This window comes from Labrus mixtus, chromosome 11 (assembly GCF_963584025.1).
Source record: "Labrus mixtus chromosome 11, fLabMix1.1, whole genome shotgun sequence".
Taxonomy (NCBI): domain Eukaryota; kingdom Metazoa; phylum Chordata; class Actinopteri; order Labriformes; family Labridae; genus Labrus; species Labrus mixtus.
This window is the reverse complement of record NC_083622.1, coordinates 19,132,201-19,154,537: the sequence shown is the minus strand read 5'-3', so window position 1 is coordinate 19,154,537 and position 22,337 is coordinate 19,132,201. Positions and strand designations below refer to the sequence as shown.

Genomic DNA, 22,337 nt, shown 5'->3' with positions numbered 1-22,337 from the left:
GTTTGCCAGCCTTTTGTATCATTTTTATTTTTTTATTATATAATAAAAAAAGACATTGAGGTATATATCTAAATGACACAAAAAATATTTTTTGTGTACAAAAGCATATCAATGTGAATTCAAACTTTGTAGTTATAAGCAAAAGCAATATAGACTAGACTGTGTGTGTGTGTGTGTGTGTGTGTGAGAGTCAGAGCTGCAGGTGGGCTATCTGTATGACCGGCTGTTGATAGACCGCCTCATTCTCCACAACAGGGGGAAAGGTTATCTCAGTGTGTGTGCGAGAGCAACGGAGAACGAGCGGGATTGGCGTGTGTATGTGTTCCTTCCACAATGGATGAAAGGTTATCTTTTACACACAACATTTCTGTAGACTTAACCCCACCCTGTGAGGTCATGACTCTGATGTCATATGGCTTAATTTTAGAAAGCTTGGCACATTGAGAGAACAATGGGTGTAGTAGTTCTATAGAGGTAGGGCCGCCAGCCAGCTGAGAAAACATCAAAGAACATGAAGGGTGTTTTATAGTGTGTGTGTGTGTGTGTGTGTGTGTGTTAGTGGCTTCAATGTTTCCCTCGGCCTCTGGTCCCCTGACCGGCGCTCTGTGGTCTTAGGTGGTAGGAGTACTGCCTGGCCTGATTCACCGCGTCAATCAGATGCACACAGTCTATACTGCTCACTGCAAAATAAGCACATGGAATAACCTTTTAGAGACTTTTAGTGTATACAACTTTGTGTTAGTGTTTGTATTTTCACTTACATTGGCTCTGTGTGCGTAAAGGAAGGTCCAGGAGCTGCTGAGACTGAGAGCCCCGAAGTGAACGCCCTCGTCTGGCCGTAGAGTTGCCTAATGGACAGTAAAGACCAGGAGGTGATGAGTGACATCGTCATTTAGATTTGCAGTAACATCATGTAAGCACTTTCAACCAGCTTTATAACAAAACCTAGGCAGTCCTTAAACTGGTTGATCTGGTCAGGCTCCACGCCGATGATTGTCAAAGGTGTAGTCTTTGTAAAGTCCATATGAGTTGCTGATTGTATCGAAGGCTTCATAGCTCAGTGGCAGAGCACTGGTCTTGTAAACCAGGGGTCGTGAGTTCAATCCTCACTGGAGCCTTAATATTGGTGTCCTTTTTAATCCTTTATTGGTCCTAAGACTCCTTAGGAAGGCTGGATGGTTAACTCCGGTGTCCCAGAGCCAACTTCCTCTATGCAAACTCCTACCAACCATCAAACCCACACACATAACTTCTTTATCTTACCTAGAGATGGATTCTACAATTCTACAATTCACTTAGCAGACGCTTTTATCCAAAGCGACATACATCAGAGAGTAAGTACAACACAAGCAAGGATCTAGAAAAAAGGGAACAATGTCAGTAAGAGCAAACGATCAGCTTTGAGTCCGATTGGACACACAGGTGCTGACAGGAAGTGACCAGAGGCAAAGCACAACATTGACGGCAGTTCTTGAGAGCTCTAATCAGTATAGAAACCATCTTATAAGTCGTCGTTATCAAACAAAAACCATCGTCATTACCATCATCAATAATATGGAGACCATCATCATTAAGTTAGTAGGTATTCATGAAAGAGCTGGGTCTTTAGCTTTTTCTTAAAGGTGCAGAGGGACTCTGCAGATCAAATGGAGTTTGGAAGTTCATTCCACCACCGGGGGGCGACAGAGGAGAAGAGTCTAGTCAGCGTCTTAGGACCCTGTTGTGAAGGTTGGATCAGACGCCTTTCATTGGCAGAGCGTAGTGGGCAGGGGGGAGTGTAGACCTGGATGAGAGAGCTAAAGTAAGGAGGAGACGTTTTTGTCACTGTTTTGTAAGCGAGCAGCAGAGTTTTAAATTTGATGCGAGCAGTAACTGGGAGCCAGTGTAAGGAGATGAACAGCGGAGTGACATGTGCTCTTTAAGGAAGGTTGAAGACCAGTCGTGCTGCTGCATTTTGTATCGTCTGCAGGGGTTTGATAGTGATAGTGGTCTCCTACCTTTATTTTTCCCCCCAACTGGTATTTTTTCTTCTCATCCAAAACCACTGACTGGTTTTAATGGATATTTAATTGTGCTATGAACCCCCCTTCATCCCGCTTCTACCAGACAAACCCTACCTCTCCATAACAAAACCAGGAGCCGACAGTAACTTGTTGATCTAGTCAGTGTCTATGCACCTAGTTGTCAAAGGTGTGGTCTTTATAATGTCAATGTTATTTCAATATTTCAGGTAAAGGCTTCATAGCTCAGTGGCAGAGCACTGGTCTTGTAAACCAGGGGTCGTGAGTTCAATCCTCACTGGAGCCTTCGTTTTTCGGAATTTTCGATCATATATATGGCTGCAAATTGACATTGCAATTATTACAAATATCCAATATATAAATGGAAGTACTCCTCTTTAGTTAAAATTGTGACATGAATTCAAGACAGGCAGTTTGACCAATTTGATTATTATATGATACTTGTGCCCTAATGAAAGGATATACCCTCAATGAAGAAACCCCTTATCCCAATATACCCAACTGATAAGTCATATAAACAACTGCATGGCCTGTAATTGCCAGCTTAACCCAAACATCATTGCCTTCGCTGTTTATGCGAATTAGCCCCCACAACCCAACAGTGTAGACCAATGGGCAGCAAGAGCTAGGGCATCACTGGGACTGTCCTTTTAACAGTTTTTTTGTTGTTGTTGTCCAGTTAGTCCCAAGACACCTTTGGAAGGCTGGATGGTTAGCTACGTTGTCCCAGAGTCAACTTCCTTAAGGCAAGCTCCAATCACCCATCAAATGGGCAGCTCAGTCTGTAGGGGCTTGGGTTGGGAACCGGAGGGTCACTGGCTCAAGTCCCGGCACGGACAAAGTCTGGAAACTGGCCTGGTAGCTGCAGATGTGCCTTTGAGCAAAGAATCAAACCCCAAAACTGCTCTGGAGTGCACACTGTGAACAGCCCCCTCACTCTGACACCTCTCATTAATGCATGTCTAAAGGATCTTGTTTGTTCATGTGTGTTTTTCGGTCTATTTGTGTGTCTTCGTGTTCATTAGAACAGAGTGTAAACCCGAATTTCCCCTCGCAGGATTATTAAAGTACAAGTTATTATTATTAAACAAACTTATTTATTGTACCTACATAGCCATTACGGGCAGCATTTCCATCTTCAACAGACCCAGACAACATTCATGCAAGCTCCAGGTATTGACAACACTGCTACTACCTACCATACCATATCGCCCCTAAACCCCCACGACCAAAACACAACCATTTCTGGTGCCAACTTTACACGTAAAAAAGATCGCTTGATGAAGATGAGAAAATGGAAAAACACAGAAATCTTTGTAGAGGGACTTCAACAAGAGGACAGGGGAAGCAGAGCCAGTGTGAGATGGCCTGACTGGGACTAGAACCAGAGTGTTTGCTATACCTCCCTCTACTCCCCAATTTTCATGAGGGAAGAGATGCAAAAATGGACTTGATCTTCTATAGCGCTTTTCTTCTGACTATTCAAATAACTTTCACACTGCAGGTCACATCAACCCATTCACACACTGAGGACAGCGGTAGATATGGAAAGTGACGAATCCCAATCCCATTTAGGCCACCGACAAAGCAGCAGGAGCAACTTGTAAAGTGTCTTGCTCAAGGACACAACAGGCATGTGACTGCTGGAGTTGGGGATTGAACCCCTGTCCTTTTGGTTAAGAGCTGACCTACTCTCCCAACTGAGCCACAGCCAGAGCAGATGATCTACTCTCTTTATTTCAGACCCAACCGGCATTATTTCTCCACATCCAAATCCACTGACTGGTTTTATCCGCTTGGCCTGACATCTCCTTTACTGTCTTTCACAAACTCATTCAACAACTACAATTTCATGCTTTATCCTGCTTCTACCAGACAAACCCTACCACTCCATAACAAAGCCCAGCACCCAACATTAACTGGTTGATCTAGTCAGGCTCCATGCTCATAGTTGTCAAAGGTGTGGTCTTTATAAAGTAAATCTGATGTGTATCTTTCTAACAAAGGCTTCATAGCTCAGTGGCAGAGCACTGGTCTTGTAAACCAGGGGTCGTGAGTTCAAACCTCACTGGAGCCTACTTATTTGTTCTTTTTAATCCTTTATGGCTTCAAACTAACATCACAATTATTACAAAATGTCTAATACACAAATGTTAAAGCTATGACTATATGGTTGGAGAGGCAGTTTGACCAATTATCTGTTTACATAGAATATGGTGTGGATTTTATTCAGAAATGTTTTGTGCTGCTGCAGTTATGTATATAAATACCACAAACATTTTTAAGTTAATTATATCAGAGGGCTTTAAAATGGTTCCCTCTTTTTGTTAGCTTTTTTTATGCAACAAGAAAGTCTGGAACATGTAAGCGTTTAAATTTTGTAGCTTCAGTGCTGGATTCTGCAAAACAGAGATGGGCAGCTGTGGCTCAGTTGGTAGAGTCATCGCCTCTCAACCAGAAGGTTGAGGGTTCAATCCTCAGCTGAGAAACATGTCCAATGTCCAATGTGTCCTCAGGTAAGACACTCAACCTCTGGGAAGACACCCAACCCCACAATGCCACCAGTGTATGAATGCATTAGTGTTGTACTTACTCTCTGATGTATGTCGCTTCAGATAAAAGCATCTGCTAAATCAATTGTAGATGACTATGTTTGTCATTTTAATGCAATGCAGAAGATTTATATTTCTGTATAAAAACAAACATCTGAGTTTGACACAGTATTGAAGACGCGTAAATAATTTATTGCTAATGATATTTGAGATAAAATAGGATTTTTAAAACCTGGTTTATGGTGATTGAACAGAGCAGTGTGACCCAGTCCAGACTTATTTGTCAAATGTCTTTTGCAAAAAAAAGTGCAAAAATGAGTCTCGTAATATGTGTGTGGCACCATGTTGAGGTTTGTATGTCTGTGTGTGTGTGTGTGTGTTTAGCAGATTGCTCTACGCAGTGGTCTGACATTCCCCCTGACAGCGCTGAACTTTTCACAGTGCCAGGACTGTCAGAGAGCGAGAAGGAGAGTAAGAGAGCAGGAGGAAGGTGAGGTGAGAAGGAGGAGGGGACAACCACGTCAGTAGGGTGGGTTAAGTTGGAGCAAGGAGTATGGAGAGAAGGGGGGAGGGTTTATCTCTCCGTCTCACTGTTAGCAGAGAAAGCGAGCATGTGCGTATGTTTTGGCGCAGCAAGGTATCTGCCTGCTCTCCCATCATCACCTGGTGATGTGTGATGAAGGTCAGGCCTGTCTGTGGGGCGAAACCCCAGCAGAGGTTCAACACAGCCAACCAGCCTGATACTGTCCTGGTATGTAGACTTAAGCTTCATTTTGACATTTACATGGATGGTTCCTGTTCCTGAAGTAAGTCACTTACAGCTTATTCTACATGGTATGACAATCATCCTCCTTTCAAGATTCTTCCTTTGATACTACAAAAACAATTTCCTAATTTATATCCAATCCTGGTTAGTAGAAAAGTCTAAAGCCGTAAACAATGTCCTTGTTGTAATTGCACTTTGATCAGACTCTTTATTGTATAAGACAGTATTTCGATATAGATCTCAAATTTGCTTTCAGGATGACCAAAAGAGAAGCACAATTTCTTTTTAAAGCTGCACACTCATCAATACATGCTTTGACAACTCTGAAATACAAAATGCTTCCAGTCAAAAGAAACTTTGTAGAAAGCACAAGAGACTGTCAGTTTGTACTGTGATTTGGACTGTTTTTATGAAATAAAATGTGAAAAAAAATATATGAAATAAACTCATTATTTCCACCAAGAATGTTAGTCTGCCTTTGTAGTGGACTACAACCAAGTATTTATTGTCAGCAGGATATATTATGTGAGAATGACTATTCCATGTTCATTGTACCGAACATGCCAGCCAGTGCAACAGTGTGGCGTGTTGATGTGTTTTTTAGCGCAGCAATGAAGCATTGTTAGGATTAGGCTTCACAGGTCATACCTGTTAGTACGATAAGTTCATTTTTGGTTGTTTTAGAATTATGGGAGATGTTGTCCACATTAAAATATAAATAATGTTCTGTCCAATGGTTCAGGCGTGGTGGGTAGTTTCTACTGTTGAATGGGTTTACAGACTTATATATGTGTTTTTTTTCCTGCTTTTGTGAAGTTTCAGGTTGTTTGTTGTACATATCAATAATCCCCTAAAAAAAGCAAAAATCTTACCGTAGATACTTTGTAGCACTGAGGTCTTACTGGCCGCCACTTTGGTGGTTTGATGCCGTATTTCTAACTTCTTCCTGTTTTGGGCATGGTTTGTCTCACTTGACTCCACCTCTCTGTGCCTCCTTGCCTCTCTCCGTCTGCCTGCGTGGTACCTGCATGCACACAATCATGCAAAGCACATTAGCGTTCAATAAAAATATCTCAGACAGCGTTCAAAGGCCTAAAAGCTGGCAAGTCCGCACACTTACACTTACAGAGCATAAATAAAGTAAACAAGACTTTATTCGAGGCAGTTTATAGGCAGCACTTTCAGAATATAATTGTGAAGCTGAATGGAAACAGGGGGCATCCTGCGGCGCACTGGCAGCCTCTAAGAGAAACAAAGAGTGTGCACGAGTGAGAGAACAGCAATGAGAGGCTGCTGGTAGCTATTAGAACAGCACGGCTGAACTTTTAGCCTCTTGTTAAACCAGTATGAAAGTTCTAGATTATAGCCCGTCTGTCCTCTGCCTACATGTCTCATCAATCTCCCACGCTCAACCCCCCCCCCCCACACACACAAAAAAAGTGTTGATGGCATCCAGACTGAACACAGGGGAGGGGGAGTTACGGCACAGATGAGAACAGATTGGCGTGTATGTGGGGAGGGGGTAACATGTGGGCACCACATGGCAGTGCCAATCTTCTGCAGCCAGATAAGTTAAAGCTACCGAACATCCCCAAGGTACCAAAACGTACACTCACCTGCGCCAGGCTCTCTGGATGATGCGTGCGGCCTTGTCCCTCGCTCTGCGATGCTCTTTGTTGAATTCCCGGTGCATGCGTGTTGAGATAATTGCACGTGTGGTCGACTGAGTATTCCTGGAAGGGCTTTTGTGGTCTAAAGATGAACTGCTTCCTAATGAGGGAGCTGGGGTTCTGTCTTTGGTGGCAGCCTTTTCTGAAGTCTGCTCCCTGTGGTTTCTGTGTTTATGCGGAGAGGAGTGGGCATCAGTCTTTGCAGGGGTCATCTGCCCAGTCGTATGAGCGTCCCTCCTTTTCAGAGGGAAGCATTCTCGTGAGATAGTGTCAGTTTGGTAGGTCACAGAGACAGGAATGAATGTGTTTGAAGAGGGTTGGTCCCTGACTTTGGGCATGGAGGGGGGTCTTGATTTAAGGGTGGGTGGCTGGCTGCAGCTCGTTGGAGAGAGAAGTTCCTTCAGTCTGGTGGGAGCATTGGGGACAGTATCACCTGTTACCTCACATTGATGGCTTGAAGCATCAGGAGCTTCATGTGGTTCCACTGCTCGACTTCTTTTGGAGGATCTCCTCTTGTGGGCTTGAGAGAGAAAGAGAAAGAGAAGCACAGAAAACAAGATGTTAATGAGTTTCTGCAAAATATTTGTGAGTTTTAAAAATGTACCTGTAGAAATGCAGCTCGAGAAAAAGACTCATCTTGAAGTATTGGCATTTTTTTTTAAAAGATTTTTTTGGGGCTTTTTGTGCCTTTAATGGAGAGGTAGGACAGTGGATAGAGTCGGAAATCAGGGAATGACAAGGATCAAGGATTTGAACCTGGGCCGACCGCTTGGAACACTATAGCCTCCATACATGAGGCGTGCGCACTAACCACTGCGCCACCAACGCCCTGAGGTATGGGCATTTCTAACAAATTTAAACAAGATTAACCTTCAATCCACTTTACAGTCCATTACAAGCATTTCTGCATATTTTTTTTACCTCTGTGTCGCTCATCTTTGGTCTTGGGTAAATTCTTGGTTTCCACCACTGAGTCCGTCATGGATAAGTCCCCCATCATGTTCACTAATGACAGCTTTTCCTGCTCTGTTTTCACCAACGGGACCCTCCGTTTCTCTGGAGGAGCTGCAGACACCTGCTGCACAGCTTCTCTCCTCCGCTGTTCTTCCTCTCGTTTCCTGAACAAAATGAAAATAAAGCATAAAGCTGAATTGCACCACACAAACAACCGAAAAGCTCATGCTTTCATGTTTGTGGTTTTTTCATTGTTTGGACAAAGATTTCATGGTGGTCATCTTTGTTACACTCCAGGCATATTTGGTTTATTGCACATCATTAAACGTATTACCTTACAAATGCCAAGCTGGTAAAGACCAAAAATGTACAAATTTAATGGAAAATAATATGATTAAGCAATCAGATCAAAGCACCATGCTTTCAGTAAAAAGTAATCATGAGACTGCTCTCAGTCACACACATTTAAGTAGAATAACTTAATTGTGTATGTGTATGTGTGTGTGTGTGTGTGTGTGTGTGTGTGTGTGTGTGTGTGTGTGTGTGTGTGTGTGTGTGTGTGTGTGTGTGTGTGTGTGTGTGTGTGTGTGTGCCCAAAAAGGTTTTTCATTTAACAGCATATAACATTTTATGAATTTTAGTCACAACCTGGCAATCTATGGGGACAAATGTCTAAAATGATTACCATATGTGGAAGAGTATTTTAATATTCTTAGTTTGTAAGAAAAACATGCTGCAGAGCAGGAAGACCTCTCCTTAAAATACAGAGTTGAGGGCAGTCAAAGAGACAGGTGAGCAAATGGCAAAAGGAGAGTGAGCCAGAGGAGAGAGACGGATAGAAGACGTATGTGTGTGCAGGGATGACAAAGAGTAAGATAGATATGGAGAGAGTGTGACATTTCCCATATGGGTGACAGAAAACAGACAGAGACAAATAATGGAGACAGAGGCAGGAGTTGAGCGATGACACAAAGTCACAGCAAATCGAATGTGTCTCTAAATGTCTTCACACACGCACACAAATAAGTATGTACTGTATTTATGTAATGGTGTGTGCTCATGTCTCACTTGGCTGCATCCTTGCGCAGCTGCTCGTGCCTCATGAGGAGCTGCTTCCTCTCCCTGAAGGCCTTGCGGACGGTGTAGCCCTTGTAGATGGCTTGGATGGAGGCAGCAGCAATGTCCTGGATGGCTGCTATAGATAAAGCACCGTGCTCCAGCATGAACTGAGTAACCTCGCTGTGCCCCCCTAGCAGAGCGTAGTCCAGAGGGGTATACCTGCACAACACCACAGCATTTTTAAAAATCAGTTTTTCTAAATTCTATATTTGACTGTCTCACCCTTCCTCACCTCTCCTCAGTGTGCTCCATATGGTTAGGGAAGGCGTTGTAGCCGAGTAAGAGTTTCACAGCATCCAAGTAGCCATTGTTGCATGACCAGTGGAGAGCCGTGCGCCCCTGTGCACCCATAAAAAAAGAGCACCCCGTTCAATATATATATATATAGCTGTGTTCAGACGCCTTGAGAACGTACATTTTGTATATATTAGCACATTTTACCTCCTTGTCCTGAATGTTTGAATCAGCATTGTTCTCCATGAGGACAGCCATGCAGGTGATGTAGCCACCATAGGCTGCACACTGTAGAGGAGTCCTTCCTGCCTGGTCCTGTCCAGAAGCAGTCAAGTATTTCACAGTCACACGCAGAGCCATTAAAGAAGAAGCTCAGAACACAATGTTTCAGTGGTCAAAAAGTTTTAAAATGTTGAACTTGACGGGGAAACAAATCTACAATCCATGCTTAGTGCAAAAGAAAGCAGGTGAGCAAAAGCAAATGTGATGAATAAATCATTTAGTGTAAAGGTATTTAGTTGTATTAATTGCCATATTTCTTTGGGAGTTGATGGATGTAAAAGTGCTGTGGAAGGATACTGAGAATTCTCACTAAATTGATGTGAAATTTTATCCACAGCTCACATTTTCTATCATGTAAACAGTATTTAACTATGATTGAAAGATCCTAACCTCATTTTTTAAATCCTGGGCTATTATGAGAAGATGCATTCTTACCTGGACATTTGGACTAATCCCATTCTCCATCAATATCTGGCAGACCTCAGCATTCCCACCCAAAGCTGCCCAGTGCAGAGCCGTGTGACCATCCACGTCAACCAGATCCACATGTGCAGAACCTTTATCAGTTATAATACATTTCAGTGAAAACCTTTCATTGACAAACAGAATGTCTACATTTACCTGAATTTTTGTGTCGATTGCACCCACCTTTGATGAGTGTGAGTATGACATCTCTGTGTCCCATCTCACAAGCGCGAAACAGCGGCGTGTGCTTCATCACGTCCAGAGAGTCGACCATCGCCCCCCTCTCCAACAGAAGCTTCACTGTGCTCACATGGCCTGACAGGGAGGCCACATGGAGTGCTGTGTGAACACACCCAGATACACAAACACATAAATAACAAATACCCTGAGATAAGAACACTGTTTCTGGAATCTAACTGGATAATAAAACACCCATGGCAACTCCTCCTCCCTCATCTGCCTCTTCTTTGTTCATTCATCCTCTTGTCTCTCTGGAGTGTGGCTAAAGCCCGGTCAACTAGGGAGGGTTAAACAGGCAGACATTTAATGTAGAGCGGTACACTTTACTCCCCCCTCCCATCCAGTCCCCAGACAGTGCAGACTAGAGTCAAGTGCATGGAAGTGATCGGGAACCAGTCAGCCTCACTGCCCCCTCACACTGTCTCATTAGCATTACTCAACCGTTGCATGTTAAGCATGCATAAACAATGACTGCCTGGCTGAACAGAGGGTCTATCGCCATGGAGATTATATGCCTGGGGGTCAGAGCGAGGCAGACATTCATGTGTGTATGTGTCAGAGGACAGTGCTGGCAGTGGTGGGAGTCTATTCAGTGAGCTCACGCTAATTTTGCTGACAGTATCACTTCCTTCCCTCTCAGTCACTCAAGCACCCTAAGGGGAATCCCCTGTGACATCATCAACGCTAGCCTAAAAAAGGTGATGGTGTACACACTTGGAACAGACAAAAGAAACCAGCTACAGGTCAGATGTTTTCCTCCTGTTCTCAGGTGCTCACCAGTGCCTCCATACTTGTCGGCCATGTTGATATCAATGTGAGGGGTGAGGTCCAGCATGGTGCGGAGGACATCATCGCTACCCTTTCCAGCAGCCCACATGAAGGCCGTCCTCCCTTCCAGATCAGGCTCATCCTTCACAGACGGGTGTGACAGAAACACACCCACTGTCTCCTACACATGCAGGAGGACAGTTATTTCTAGTTTCTTTCATGTACATGATGAAGCGCCATAAAGTAATATGTGTTGTTATCAACAACATTATATTTGCCACAAACCAATTAAGTGAACACATTGATTTTCTTCAATGAATCTTCTCAAAGTTGAATTGGACAATGTTAAATATAAATATTAAATAATTATTATAAAACTTCAAAAAAATTCCAATGTGTCTATTATATGATCTGTTTTTTGTTAAGTTTTTTTTTTAGAAACCAATTAAAACTTTTTTTTTTCTCTGTAAGTTTCCACACAGAGGTCTGCAAAACATTCAGAAGGAGACACCGTTTAACTAAACAATAATTTGTTTGTCATAAATCTGTCTGAAAAATCTGCAGGATTGTCATTCAGCAGATTTTCAAGCCTCGTGTGTAAAGTGTGTATGTGACTCACTGCGTTGTTGCTCTGAGCCCCGTAGTGCAGAGGTGTTGCCCCTTGGCTATCTGAGGGGATTGTTCCTGATATGTTTCTCTCCAGCAGCAGGTGGACGATTCTGGCATGGCCTAAGTAAGGGAGGGGTGGTTGTTATTTGCATTAAGTCACTTTATAATTCATCAACTTCATAAACTGGCACTGGTTAGAGTCCAAAAAGTGTAATGTTGTCGAGATATTCCAGTCTTCTTGACCAACCAACAGTCCCAAAAACATAATTTCCCTTAGCGCTGCTAGCATCGCCACAAATAAAGAAAACATCATAGTATCAAGTTATAACAATTTGATTAACAAGTATAAGCAAAATAAGACTGGAAATTTATTTTGAAGAAAGTTGTCTGAATTTCAAATAGCCTTGATTCCTTTATGTGAGCAATTGTCTTATAGGCTGCATTAGGTCACGCACAGGATGTGTGTTCACCCACCGAGCAGAGCCGCCCAGTGCAGCGGTGTTCTGAAGAGGTTATCATAAGCTGTCACATTACAGCCCTCGTAAGACGTCAGCACCTCCACCACTGCCTCGTTTCCATCGGCAACAGCAAAGTGCAAGGGTGTCCGCCCCTCATAGTCCTGCCAGTTCAACAAGGACTCGGTGGGAGCAGCCTCCTACTCAAACACACCCACAAACACACACAAACACACACCACACAACAAAACAAAACAGGAAGAGAACATGCACATCGATGGCTGAGCATGGAGGAGAATTTTGAAAATTCACTTTTGTGTGTGTATGCACTCAAGTGTGTACCAGTATGCAGCGGACAGTCTGTGTAGCGCTGGGCTCCTGACTATGTGCTGCCCAGTGCAGTGGGATCTTGCCCTCACTGTCTGGGATGCCGATGTTGGAGTCGTGCTTGATCAGGAGGCGCACGTGTTCTGGCCGGTTATAAAACGCTGACCAGTGGAGAGCAGTTTGCTGCACAGAAAAAAAAGGAATTAAGTGATATAAATGCAACAAACATAGGTCATGAATGGAATTAAAACAGAGGGGCACACCAGTAATGCCAGGTTTGAGGTGTGCTGCACATTTTAAAAACTACTAGTAGTAAGTTTCTCCTTCCTGTTATGGCCAGGAAATACGAGGGCAGTATGCTCTACAAAAGCTCAATATCCAGCTGAGATTGTAGCCCAGATACTATCTCAGTAATGGCCAATGAGCTATTCTGAGATTTGCTGAAACCACTGTCATCTGACACTATGATGCATATTGGATTATTACAAAACTAACTGATGTCAGATCCACGTCAGCTCCAACAGACAGAGGAGACTGTGTGTTTGTGGCCTTATCAGCAGAACACAGGACAAAGCCACACATTGTTAAATCGCTCACTGTTGTGTGAGTGTACCTCTCTGTGTGTTCAAGTGTGTCTGACCTCAAATTCCTGCTGCTACTGCCTAACCGTCTTCGGCCAGTCAGTTATCTCTGTGCGACTTATTGGTCAGACAAGCAGACTGGCTGGTTTCTGACTGCAGACAGTTGGGAAAGACAAGCAATCTAATTTGTGCGCATCTGTACTGTGCCACCTTGTTCTTGTCTTGTGTGTCAACCTCCCCGGGTCCGATGTGTTTGAGCAGGAGGGCGAGGGCTTTTTGGGAAGGGTGTCGGGTGGCCAGGTGGAGGGGCGTCATCTCCTCTAGATCTTTCTGGAGCCAGTTAGCACGCCTGGAGAGCAGCAGCTTCAGGAAACGCAAATTCCCCTGCAACACAAAAAATGCATCTGTGATGAGCTGCTCAACACATAACAGCAAAACCATGGCCTGTCCTTCCATCATCGTCGTCTAATCAGCAGAAGCAGAATCAGCATCATCATCTTAAATTTGCATCTCACTGCTGGCCGCCAGGAGATGTTTAGTGCCACATACATCGCCATAAAGCCCGGGTTACCATGCACACGTGAGTGTATTTCGTATATTTGCCATCCTGTGACCACAAAGCCACAGTCTGACAGATCTATCTTGTGTGTGAGTATGCATCAGAACTGTGAGATAGTATATGTGTGTGTGTGTGTGTGTGTGTGTGTGTGTGTGTGTGTGTGTGTGTGTGTGTTCCCGTCCTTCCTATTCTCAGTCCAATTAGATCGGTAATCCCTGGCCTCTCTGCCTGTCTCAGCCGGTTATTGATCAGATGTCAAAGAGACAGGGCTTCCCATCACTAGCATCCAACACACACACACACACACACACACACACACACACACACACACACACACACACACACACACACACACACACACACACACACACACACACACACACACACACACACACACACACACACACACACACACACACACACACACACACACACACACGTGTCTGAATGTTTGTTGCCTGGACAGAAGAACATTAAGATCCTTTGGTTTCATAGGTTTCAGTGGCCAAAATCTGTGAAATGGGATTTTGTTCAGCCCTAAGGCCCTAACTACAGCCACTAGGGGGCACTGGCTTCCCACTGGAGCTGATGGGACACTAACTTTCTATCTTTTACATTAAAGCTTTGAGATTAGAGAGTCATAGTCATTCTACATTACTGAATCTTTACACTTATCAAATCTTGTGTAAACTTTTTTGTATAATATACCTTTGAACGATCCGTCTGAAAAACTGCAGCTTGCTTTATATCTATCTTCATTTTAAACACTTATTAAGACCTTTCTTGAGCTAAAGACTTAATCGATGGAGTCGAAGTTATCCCTTTTCACTTTCTCTAGTCTTGAATTGTGCTGTGAAAATAAAAATGAATATCGTTACGATAACATCTGTGTATGTTGTATGTGTGTCCACACCTTCTGTGCTGCAAGGTGCAGAGCCGTACGCTGGCTGTGGTCGGTCTTGTTCACCGAGGCCCCGGCCTTCAACAGAATCTCGGCACAATCCAGGCGGTCAGCCAGCACACAATACATCAAAGGGGTCCGACCAAACTGGTCCTCTCGGTCCCGCAGAGAGGGTTCTGCTACATTTATACAAACACAAAAAAAAGCACAGAGGAAGGTTTATGACAGAGGCTAATAAGAGGCCAAGATTAGTTCAATATATAAGAAAGTAAAAATATGTGGCTATTGTGAATGTGATAGAATGATATTATTAACCCTTTTTATTTCATTCAAATAAAATTGCTTTCATAAAACACACACTTCGGCGCAAAATAAACTCATGTACCTAGAGGACCTATTGACATGCATTAATCGTGAGATGTCAGAGTGCAGGGGCTGCACAGGCTGCACAGGTGCCCCAAGCAGTTGGCGGCTCATGCCTTGCTCAAGGGAACCTCGGCAATGCTCAGCACGTGGACTAACACCTCTCAAGTATCCAGTCCCATGTTCCATCCTTTATTCCAATTTCAGGACTGTAACCGAGCAACCGATTCCCTAACCATGTCCTTACAGACTAAGCTACTTCTACAAATGATAGCTTTTTTTTGCCTGAACAGGGACTTGAACCCTGGACCTTCAGAATAAAAGCCTGATGTTCTACCGACTGAGCTATACACGCTTCAAAAGGCAGCTTTCCAGTATTAAAATAAATTATTTTACGGTTTCTGTTTAACATGAACTTCCACTTTTCTGAAATAATTTTTTTTTAAATTTTCTTTGTAGCATCAGCAAATCATGATAAACACTGCCACTCTGGTAACATGGAGGACCATGCCACTTTCCTGTGAATTGAAAGAGTACTTGCAATGATTATTTGGCGTTTGTTGCACAATTTTCACCAAAACTTGTATCCCATACCAACAAGATTACATTTTTTGATTGAAGATTAAGATGGCCGAATGTCCAGAATAATTTCAGCACTTTTGCAAAATAATTAATTAGTGGAAGGACCAGGGTTCTAACTCCCATGCTGCAGATGATGGCCTAGTAGTTAAAAGGCACACATATAAACTCATTCATTCTGGATTCCAGTGAAGACCCTGCCTGCTCTGCCGATGCAATAAAGCTGATGTTGTGAATAAACCTTTAATATGTTGAAAGGCTGGTGTGCAACCCACCTGTGATGAGTTTGAGGAGGGCGCTCCTATCTCCATTGACAGCTGCAGCATGAACCTGCGAGCCCAGAGAGGTGGGTCCTTGGCTAGAAGTCGCTGAGGCCTGCAACACAAACAGATAGAAGGTCAAAACCTGCAGCAACACATACTCAGCTCACTTATCAAGCGTTTCAGTGACATTCAGCCCAGTCTAGACGGTTTCCTTTACCTTTATTTAGCTCCAAGCCCCCCAACAACTCAACACAGCTGCACTAAAGCCATTCATACGTAGTTCCATGGCATATGACTGACGAAGACATCTTTAAATGGCTACTACTAATTAAATAAGTCAAAAAGAGAAGGTGAAAATTGTTTCAAGTCACCCCAAAAAACACACACAAACAAACTGATATATTTTTTAATTTTTATTAGCAAAACGGTTGCAATTTTAAATCTCAACCTCAAACAGTTTGTTTTCATTAGTCTTAATGAACCGATAAGAGCTGATAAGGAGCAAATATTAAATCCATTTTCTTAATCATGGATCACATTTCAGGCAGAAGACAAACACCTGAAGCTCAACCCTACAATTAAACAGATATTTACCGATGTTTGCTCAAAGTAAGGAGTGTATATGGTTGCACTCGTGGGTGTATGAGTGTGTTTTTTTCCCCGCTGAGGGGGCTAAATCTCTTCCTGGCCCCACTTAACCAGAGCCCAGTGAAAGCTGGGTAATCTGCAGACAGGAAGCAGCTGGGGAGGAGGGAGACCCTGTGTGAGCGGTGTAAGAGGGGGGTCTCTCTTCATGTCTTATTCATGTCTCATTAATACTGCAGCATGCCTTGCTGTGTGTTTGTGTGTGTGTGTGTGTGTGTGTGTGTGTCTGTGTGCATGGGGTGAATGTGGGTGCATGTTAGTGTGTGTGTGTATGGGTTTTAAAGATGTGGAACAAGCCCTGCGGGGCACAACACAGAAATCAATTATTGCCCCTAAACACATAAACGCTGGAGGCACAAACTCATGCCACAATCTGAGACTTCTCCAAGACATTTTCATTAACCATCACATGAACAGATCTGATTCACCACTTATGAAACTCCCTGTATACAGAGCTTTCATACAATACAGCTGACATAGATATATAATACCAATAAACTTTGACATGATGGTTCCAAGTCATGAGAACTTTTAAACTGGTGAAAAAACTTGAACGATCAACAGGGAGGAAAGACTCCCGTGTCCTCCATCAACCTCCCCCACCATCACCTCGTAAAGAGTGCTCCTGTAGACACTGCGTGCAGCATGGCAATTACCCATCATGCTTGCTGCTTTCTCACGCTCTGCCAAGCAGCGTCAGAGACTTAATATAGGTTAGTTAATACATTTATTGCAAAGTAGGTCTATGTGCGCATAAAAGAGGATGGGAGGGTTGTTACGCGCAGCACTAAAAGGTGTGTGTTAGTGTGGGGTTGCGTGTGTGTGTGTGTGTTTTTGTTTGGCACATGTGTTATGTCATGGGAAGTGATTTTCCGTGAGAGAGAAGCTTTACGGGGGTTTTACCAAAATCAACCACAAGCATCTCTAATTTACAACGATTACCGAGTCAGAGATGCACGAGCATGAACACATACTCACACAAAGTTGGCAAATGCTAACATCTAACATGTGCACAGATGCCATCTTCTTCCAGAGATGGCTAAACTAGACTTAGGATTGAAAACTTTGTCTTAACTTTAATATTCTTGTTATCTAGGTTTTTGGAGTCAATGTGAAAGTCCCAGGCTGCTACAATAACAAAAAATAGGAATTGATTGATGAATAATTTTAGATGCAGAATTAAAAAAATAAATAAAACACCATAAAACACTGACATGAGGCACACACGTCAATATCTGAATCTTTGTGCAGGACATTCATACTGCCAAGAGAAGGCAATTAGAGTTTCATGAGTGACTGAGTGTTTTGGAAACACCTACAGTGCATCCAAATTTGGCTAAAAAGGTTTTTGTGATGCAGTGTCTGAAACCAAACAAAGGGTGGTGTAAAAACAACACCAGGTCCCGTAGAGAGGGTTGGATTGCTCTCATTTAGCCATTCATACTCCTTCCTCAGGGAGCACTCCACTTGTTAATATGAAGACAATAACTCAGAGTAAACTATTGATCACAGGCTGAGGTCCAGACCAGGTGATTGTGCATCTGTATCAGTATTGATTCATGCTGATGCTGACATTATTTAGTCTTTATTCATATTCGGCCTCATATAACTGCAGCGAGTGTAACAAAGAATCCAGACACTGCCACTAAAGCTTTCAGCAACACAACAGGAGTTCGAAGTTCTTACACTGCGAGCTTCTGTCTCCCTTTTTTTTTTATCTCTCTCTCACACACACACACACACACACACACACACACACACACACACACACACACACACACACACACACACACACACACACACACACACACACACACACACACACACACACACACACACACACACACACACACACACACACACACACACACACACACACACACTGCCTTAATTGAGACAAACAGGCAAAGAGACTGGGGAGTCAAAGTGTTCTTGCACGTTTGTTTGTGCAAAGTGTGTTGTCTGCATATCTCTAGCTGTCTATCACTGTGAATGTGTCGGCTTTTGACAGACGACATAGCTAGGTCATGCTGGCTAAGCAGTGGGGAACAGAGCCAGAGCCTGTGGCCTTTATTTCAATTCTATACAAGCTAACACATAAAAACACCCACAGAGACTTTTTCTGAAGTTATAACAGAGTGTGGCAACATGGGGCGATTACAGGTGCCCATTCCATCTACATGTTTCTGTGTGTGTGCGCGCGTGTTTCTAAGTCTCAGCTTGGAGATGGAGGCGGCAGGGATCAGTCCTTGGGTTTTGACTGACAGTTAGAGAGGTGGGAGGAAGGATAATATGAGCCCACAGGGATGCCCAATCTGTAAAGCCCTATTTCTGGGGGACTTCCTGGATCCCAAAGGACCAATGAGCTGGCTCCCTCAACTGGTGGCCGAGCCCCTGGGCACAGCGGGGCCAATCAGCAGGGGGGCTAGAAGGCTGAGTGACACATAGATCTGCTAATTTACATCATTACCACAATGCATCCTGACAAATGAGCCCCCAGGGTGTGAGCCAATCACCTGGGAGAGTAATGCAATTAGGCGGGACCACAGCTGTCAATCTCACAGCCATGGGGGTCAGGTAGCGACGCCTGTGGCTAAAACACCCCTGCCTGCTGCCTGCCGTTCACACTTTTTTTTTTTTTTTTTTTTACATGCACACACATACATTTATACACATATGGACGGAACACACGGAACTGTAGCATGTATGCGCGTGTGTGTCGAGAGTGAAGGACTCTGCGGAGGCTGATTCTCCATCTCTCTCCTGTGGGTGGAGGTTAGGAGAGGGTGGGTGTGACTGCTTCAGGGACTCAGAGATTGACTTGTGTCCTCTGAGAAGTTACACCTGCTGTTAGTGTGTACATACTGGCATGCATTTGGGTGTCTGTGTTTGTGTGTGTTTACATTTGCCCCTATGTATTTGACCACAGGGGCACAGTGCTGTTTACGCTTAGAGTCGGAGTTCTGTGTGGGGACTTTGACAACAAATAGGGCGGAGCCTTTGTGCAGAATAGCCCTACATTTGAGCGACATGTAAGCAAGCTCTGATGATAATGAGGCTAATCTGAGTTTCATTAGGTTTAGTGATATCCTACCGGAGCACTCCAATGAGTCGATAAATTCTGCCCAGCATGCCTTTAATGTTTGAGTGTGTGTATGTGCATGTGTTTGTATGGCTTGGTCAATACTGCTGAGACTGGCAGACTGGCAGGCAGTGCTGGTGTTTCATCAGAGGCACTTTAGCATACCCCTTCATAGTTTTCGGTACCAAAAGAGAAGAAGTGCAAAAGATTTCATACAGAACATACAAATGTGTATGTGTGTGGTTCAGGCCCTTCTTGAGACACTCGGAGAGTTAGTGGAGCTGTGTTTTGTGTCATCCCATTACATCACTAATGAGCCACCCTCAGGAGGGAGGAGAGAGGAGAGAGAGAAGGCAAGGCCAACAGAAAAAGACAAGATGAAGAAAAAGAAGTACGAATGGGAGAGGAGAGGATGAGACGGGGGGAAGGGAGACAGAGACCAGCTTGGGGACTTTTCCCTCTTCTCCCCTCCCTATCCTTATTCCTGACACCACTGAGTCTAATTGGACTAAAACTGTGATCTAATTAAATGTCCAATTAAAGTGGAGAGAGCAATGTGCCCACCAGCAAATCACAGTATAGGGACATAATCAGCTGGAAAAAACAAACATAAAAATCAATGGAAGCGATTGAAAATTGAGTAAGACGGAGTAAACAAAAAAACAGGAAAGAGGAAAAAAGGGAATAAAAAAGGGGAGCATTGAGAGATGAATTAGGGGTGCAGGCCAGGATTGTGTGTGCTGCATGTATTTTGATTTTTCTTTTTTAAACTGTGCATTTCAAGGTGTTGTAAACTTATTGATGCATGTAACTTTTCATGTGTACAAAAAAAGCAGGCTTGACATAGAGTCAAAGTGTCATTGTAACATCTGACTATGACAGAAGCACTAAATAAATCATAAATTCTGATGCTTGGATCTTTGGCAATTTTCTTCTTCTTTACACTCATTTCAGAAAAGCACATAGAACTGAATGATTCCTTTCTGCCTACGATGTTTTAGCTAGAAAGATGAATGGTAGAATCAATAGTCCTAATTATACAAGGGCCAATATTTGCAGGTGAAGGCTTCTGAAATGTAAATATAAGCTTGTTTTTCTTGACCTCATATCACCATTAATTAAAGAGTTTGGGCTTTTGGATGACGCATCCAATGTTTGTTTTACTTGATACTGCCATTATTTACAGTCTCTTAATACTACACACCATGAAACAATGCTATACGGGCTAATGATTAATAACCTATTTCTATCTAGTGAACTCAGTTTCCACTATAATCCTTTTAGAAACACATCAGGTATCTTTGCTTAATTTCTGCAAGAAACCATACCAGTACACCTTATTGTGATATTTACTGATGAGTTAGGCTATATTTAAATTCTTCACCATCTATTTTTATCATTGAATTATTTGTTTTTTCCTTTTTAATTGTATTTGAGATATACGACTTTGTCTTCTAAATCAGATGAAATAGTGTTTTCTTATTACACCAGAGAAATGTGTTCCAGTTTTGATTTGCAGTACTGTGTACCACTACCAGGTTTAATGCAATTAACACTGTTATGACAACTCAAAGAGTGATTTTTTTTCATACTTCAACAGAAGCACCACATTCCTTTGAAAAAGATTTTGAAGGAATATGAGCTTACATTGTCTCTCCATCTCTGATATTCAGACAGAGATTGAGAAACCTCCCTCTCTCCCTCCATCTGTGAGTTGCTTACACACTGTGAACCCCCTATGGACAGCTTTAGCTCATAAAATATGAATGCTGGGATTCAATTCAACTTTCCACCTTAATCTCCTTAACAATTAGGCTATTACAGCACACCAAATTAATTTAGTTACAAATAGTCTCAATGATTATGACTCTAAAGAGAGAATTACAAACTTGTAGTACAGACTAATCTAAACAATAGATGCATCCAGAAGGCAATAAATTATCTCTTAAGATTTACAATCCTGAACTTTATTTGGATAGCTGCTCTGTGTGTGTTGGATTTTTACCATAGCTGCATTGAGGGGGACCCTTCAGCAGATGTTGCACAGTTCAGAGCATCCTTGGAGTGTGGTGTGGATCCACATCCAGGTCCCCTTCCTGTCCTGATCCTGGCTCCTGCTGGGGCAGAGAAAGAGGATCATTCACCTACTGAGACCAGCACACCTGTTCACACAAATAACTGCCAGCATAACACTGGTACCATAGTGAGTACAGGTAGAGAGAGAGGATGCCTCAGAATTACATTTTGTTTTAGTAAACCAGTGAGTTTAACCTATCCGATGAGGAACAGTCCTTAAATTAAGTTATAGTTCTTAGTTTTTGTTTGTAAGGATTGAGCAGCATATCATGCAATCCAATTGAAAGAGGCTATATTGGCACGATAAACAAACGTTTACACTGCCAAAACAAAAGTGGAGTTACACAATATCATAATTTAGTTTAACCTGGTTTAAGAAGTTAGAGGGAGGTTTCCAGAGTAGGGCATCTGCCGGGTTTCTAAAGTTGAGTTTTGTGCTAAAAACAATCTAGCACATTGCTTTATGGTTGAAATGGGTTTAACTGAGTATTGCAAAAAAAAAAAAAGAGCTATAATGATGCAACTCCCCCCTGGTTAAGAGAAATCAGTTATTCTTTAGCGAAAGAAGTACAACAAACACACATGTGACAGTGGATAAGATGAGGATAACATTAAGACAACTGCATTTCAAAAAGTGTCCTTCTTCCATGGTTTTTTATTTACCTTTTGCTTTCCTCTCTGGTGAAAATCTCTGGAAAGTTTTCTTTCCAGTGGTCCCGTTGAATCGCCACAGTATGGGTAAAAAAAAAACACTAAAAAAAACACTACAACTCCCATTACTGTTGTAAAAACCTGCATATACCATGGTTGTAGTTTTCCCTCATAT

The 22,337-nt window shown here is 42.9% G+C and overlaps 1 protein-coding gene and 4 non-coding genes across 7 annotated transcripts; 3 read left to right on the top strand and 2 right to left on the bottom strand.

Moving 5' to 3' along the window:
- Nucleotides 1–8: 8 nt before the first annotated feature.
- On the bottom strand, nt 9–22,280 carry invs (inversin). 3 transcript variants are annotated; one of them, XM_061050560.1, is made up of 19 exons: nt 22,175–22,280; nt 21,441–21,549; nt 15,721–15,820; nt 14,516–14,682; nt 13,254–13,427; nt 12,478–12,645; nt 12,155–12,335; nt 11,691–11,800; nt 11,081–11,252; nt 10,247–10,402; nt 10,034–10,155; nt 9,524–9,631; nt 9,315–9,421; nt 9,032–9,241; nt 7,931–8,127; nt 6,956–7,529; nt 6,212–6,363; nt 762–848; nt 9–680 (listed from the first exon to the last, which is right to left on the bottom strand). In XM_061050560.1, exons 2-19 carry the CDS (start codon nt 21,441–21,443, stop codon nt 565–567), a joined length of 2,904 nt encoding a protein of 967 aa, XP_060906543.1. In that variant the 5' UTR covers nt 21,444–21,549; nt 22,175–22,280; the 3' UTR covers nt 9–564. The 3 variants fall into 3 exon arrangements, with proteins under 3 accessions (XP_060906543.1, XP_060906542.1, XP_060906544.1); XM_061050559.1 differs by having other exon boundaries at nt 21,441–21,552; nt 22,175–22,275; XM_061050561.1 differs by having other exon boundaries at nt 14,516–14,679; nt 21,441–21,552; nt 22,175–22,275.
- trnat-ugu (transfer RNA threonine (anticodon UGU)) lies at nt 1,047–1,118 on the top strand. Its single transcript has one exon. It is a non-coding gene; the product is annotated as a tRNA-Thr (tRNA).
- On the top strand, nt 2,236–2,307 carry trnat-ugu (transfer RNA threonine (anticodon UGU)). The gene has a single exon. It is a non-coding gene; the product is annotated as a tRNA-Thr (tRNA).
- On the top strand, nt 4,027–4,098 carry trnat-ugu (transfer RNA threonine (anticodon UGU)). The gene has a single exon. It is a non-coding gene; the product is annotated as a tRNA-Thr (tRNA).
- trnak-uuu (transfer RNA lysine (anticodon UUU)) lies at nt 15,149–15,221 on the bottom strand. Its single transcript has one exon. It is a non-coding gene; the product is annotated as a tRNA-Lys (tRNA).
- Nucleotides 22,281–22,337: the final 57 nt, after the last annotated feature.